The following is a 3,939-nucleotide window of genomic DNA, read 5'->3' as shown; positions in this document are numbered from 1 at the left end:
ATAGATAGATAGATAGATAGGTAGGTAGGTAGATAGATAGATAGATAGATAGATAGATAGATAGATAGATAGATAGATAGATAGATAGATAGATAGATAGATAGATAGATAGACAGATAGATAGATAGATAGATAGATGATAGATAGATAGATAGATATTTCATTGATCCTTGTATTGCATATGTATTTATTGGGGCACCCATTTTATCAGAGTAAAAACCATGTACAATGAAGTCCTTTATACATAGTAAATCTAAAGGCTCCTATGTCCAAAGTAGGGAGTTAAGGTCCAAGAGGTCAAGGGTTTAGAGGTCAGATCTCCGGCTGAAATACAACTAATCGCATAGAAAATTTGTCCTCAGGATGAACCTGTGGTTTTTGGCTGAGCAGATCTTCAGTAAAAAATACCTTTTCACCCTCTCAACGTGAAGCTGCTTCTCCCCTGTATGATCTGTCATAAGAACAATGATGCTCCTATAATACATGGATGAGATCTCTAATATTATATATCTATAGCTATCAGTAGCCTTAGAACCCAGATCTCCCAACTCAGAAGCAAACAAAGAATTCCCCCATATCTTCGTGTCAGCGTGTTACAGATGTAACAGCAAATACTATGTGACCCAGATAAGGATTCCTCACATACCCCATATACAATTAGTTTCCTGTCTTGTGCCTCTCTATATATCTTTTTTTATACATACAGCTACTGATTGTTGCTAAAAAGACAATAATTGTCGCAAAAATGTTGTTATAAAATGCGTATTTCCCTTTCAATATGCCGTTATAATCAACCAATAATAAAACAAATCCAAACATGTTTAAATATTTTATTTTTTATAAAAACAAAAAAATCTGCTACTCTGTTTACAATGAGAAAAAAAATAATAATCTGCATCTACCGTAATTCTCCTGCTGCTGCTTGTAATGGTGAATAACTCATTATTCCACAAGTTCTCAAAATATTTTCACATAAAATTGTTGCCTGGAAAACAAATTATAGTATAACATATATTTGATTTTCATATAAAGAGGGAAAAAAATTCAATAGAAATACCAGGACAAACCTAAACCTTAAGGAAGACTCAATCTTCAATGTGAATTATAGAAGACTTTTTATTTATTGTTATATTGCTACAGAAAATAATACAAATAAAACAGAATATGCTACAAGTAACTGTACATTACTATGACCTTATTCCTGTGGATTTTTCCATAAAAATATTACATTTATCAAATTTCTTATTTATTTAAAACCCAAAATTACATTTTGTCTACAAACTAAAATCCTATTTAATAATGACCTTCAATCAGGTATCTCATTCTAGACCCAACCATAAATATATAGAGTATTCAGAGTGCGCATCCCCCCTCCACAATATTAATGTGAACAATTCTCCTTTGTGTATATTTGGCTTTGTGGTGGTATTATTATTATGATTATTCATCTTGTGTTGTATTAGATCAGTTCCCCTTTAAATAAATAAGTGAATACACTTTACAAATAAAATAAAATAACCCGTTTATTTCATCATCATAATAATAATAATAATTTTCCTGTAATTTGGTATCGTGTAATTTATAATACTGGCAGTAACAAAGAAGAAACAACGAAATCATGGCAGAGCTTCCCCATATGGTCCCCACATTTATGTTTTATCTCTCCCATTTCCTAGTTAACCCAATGCTGCCCTGTGCTATCAGACAGAACATACAGACAGATGATTTACCTAAGACATATTTCCATAGATCTCATTGTTGGATCCTCTTGGTGTGGACAAAAAAAAAAAAAGAAACATGTTCTCACAATTTATGATGTCCAGAATTTCTACTGAGGAGACATTCTTGGTAGGTGTGAGCATTCTAGTCCTCGTATAGGCTTACACTGCTGTACATATGAAGTCCTGGCAATATTTTGTATAATTACAGCTCAAAAAAAGTTAAATACCAATAAAAAGTAAAAAAAAAATCAAAATATATATAGTCTGCATTTATTCCTATAAAGAGGTGAGGTCAGTCTGATGCTCCTTGGTAAGAGTTTGTATGTGCTGAGAAGAAGCAGATGAAGATCTCCCCTTTGTATTGGGCAACTTGTGGTCTTTTTTCCATTTCATTCTCCTGTTTTGGAACCAGATTTTTATCTGGCGCTCAGAGAGGCACAGACTGTGGGCAATCTCTATCCTGCGACGTCTGGTCAGATACCTGTTAAAATGAAATTCTTTCTCCAGTTCCAGAACTTGCTGCCTGGTGTATGCTGTCCTGGAGCGCTTTGGTTCTCCTCCCGTGTAATTTGGATTGACTAAAACAAAGCAACGAAAATATACAACTTCATGAAATCTAATGTATCTATGATCACCATATAATCACAATATAAATCTTCAGACAAAGCTACATTAGATACATAGATAGATAGATAGATAGATAGATAGATAGATAGATAGATAGATAGATAGATAGATAGATAGATAGATAGATAGACAATGCTGCATTATATATAAACTTATAGAGACAATGATAATTATGTATATACATATATCTATATATAAATATATATAGATATATATATATATACATATATATATGTATATGTATATCTATCTATCTATCTATCTATCTATTTATCTATATATATATATATATATATATATATATATATATATATATATATATATATATATATATATATATATATATATATATATATATATCACTACTTTGCTTAACTCATGCACACACTTTGAGGATGGAGTTGTCTCCTCAGTAGAAATAACAAAGCCACATGGCCTATTCCCTCAACCATAAAAATTTATGACGAGTGTAATGGCTTCCTAGGCTTAAATGGCCATAAATAATGTTTTCAGCAGCTTCCTAGCCTAGTTTCCTAGAATTATACTCTGTATTAGGAAGAAGTTGCTGCTTACCTGAGTTAACATGGACTTTCTTCATCCAGGGGTACACTATTGCAGGCTGCTTAGAGAGATTTCCATTTTTAGGGTGCTGCTGTTGGCTGCAGGGTCTGGAGATCTGGGCAGGAGCTGGGCAGGGGTCCTCAGGAGCAGAGTAAGGATTCTGTGGTTCTTGCCCATGCTGACCCCGGGGCTGCAATGCAGAAGAGCCCTGTGCATGTTGGTTACAGCTGAAGGAGGACTCATCGCTGTAGTTTGGCCGGGAGGTGTAGATAGCAGGATGCTGGTGATAGTCAGAGCCCTGCTGGGAGCTGTAGAAATCAGGGGCTTGCTCAGCTAGGTAGCTGCTCTGCACAAACTCCTCGCATGGAGGGAATTTAGGATCCACATACTTAGAGTTTACCATATAAGAACTCATGGCCATTAATTTCTCAGGATAGAAAATACTAATTTTTCCTGCTCTTGTCTTTTTTTTCTTGCCTCCATAGAGCCCTCCTACTTGCTGTCAACTGAATAAAGTTAGGTGGCCATGTGATCAGGCCAGCCAATCACAGGGCAGGAACTGTATCACTGGATTTTAATTGTCGCTCATAATTTTCAGAAAATAACAAAATAATATTGGTTTAATTGGATCATTATGAACATTCCATCCTCTTTCCTGTTCTTAATCACACATTACATGTCCTAATACAAGAAATTCTTCCCTGATCCCTGTACTAGAACTGCACATAGTGGTTATTGACTTCGAAATCATCTTTTATACAGATAATTCAAATTTTTAGGAAAATGTTTGCAACAACATGAGGGTTTAAAACAAATAAAAGTCTGTGTAGTTATTGCTGGGATCTAATGTGAGGAGGGAGAGAGAGAGCTCTCATGTTGTCAGGGGGACATCAGGGGCTCTATAATATGTACAATAGACCTGTCTTGCCTTTGTCTTTCAAGGGGTCATCTAAAAGTTACCAGAATCTAGTCAGGTTGAAAATAAATTGTATAATCAGTAACTCGTGGTTTACTTTCCACATGGTTTAAT

The 3,939-nt window shown here is 34.5% G+C and overlaps 1 protein-coding gene across 1 annotated transcript; it reads right to left on the bottom strand.

Annotated features, from left to right (window-relative positions):
• Positions 1 to 1,278: 1,278 nt before the first annotated feature.
• On the bottom strand, positions 1,279 to 3,345 carry HOXD4 (homeobox D4). The gene is made up of 2 exons (XM_075829505.1): positions 2,922 to 3,345; positions 1,279 to 2,299 (listed from the first exon to the last, which is right to left on the bottom strand). Exons 1-2 carry the CDS (start codon positions 3,328 to 3,330, stop codon positions 1,998 to 2,000), a joined length of 711 nt encoding a protein of 236 aa, XP_075685620.1. The 5' UTR covers positions 3,331 to 3,345; the 3' UTR covers positions 1,279 to 1,997.
• Between the last annotated feature and the right edge of the window lie 594 nt (positions 3,346 to 3,939).

Source organism: Rhinoderma darwinii, chromosome 6 (assembly GCF_050947455.1).
Source record: "Rhinoderma darwinii isolate aRhiDar2 chromosome 6, aRhiDar2.hap1, whole genome shotgun sequence".
Lineage (NCBI taxonomy): Eukaryota > Metazoa > Chordata > Amphibia > Anura > Rhinodermatidae > Rhinoderma > Rhinoderma darwinii.
This window is presented reverse-complemented; position numbering and strand designations above follow the sequence as displayed.

Excerpts from the sequence above, each read along its gene's own strand:
- HOXD4 (XM_075829505.1), bottom strand. The coding sequence starts at position 3,330 with ATGGCCATGAGTTCTTATATGGTAAACTCTAAGTATGTGGATCCTAAA. Across the intron at positions 2,300-2,921 it reads GAAAGTCCATGTTAACTCAG|TCAATCCAAATTACACGGGA; the intron begins GTAAGCAGCAAC and ends GCTTTGTTTTAG.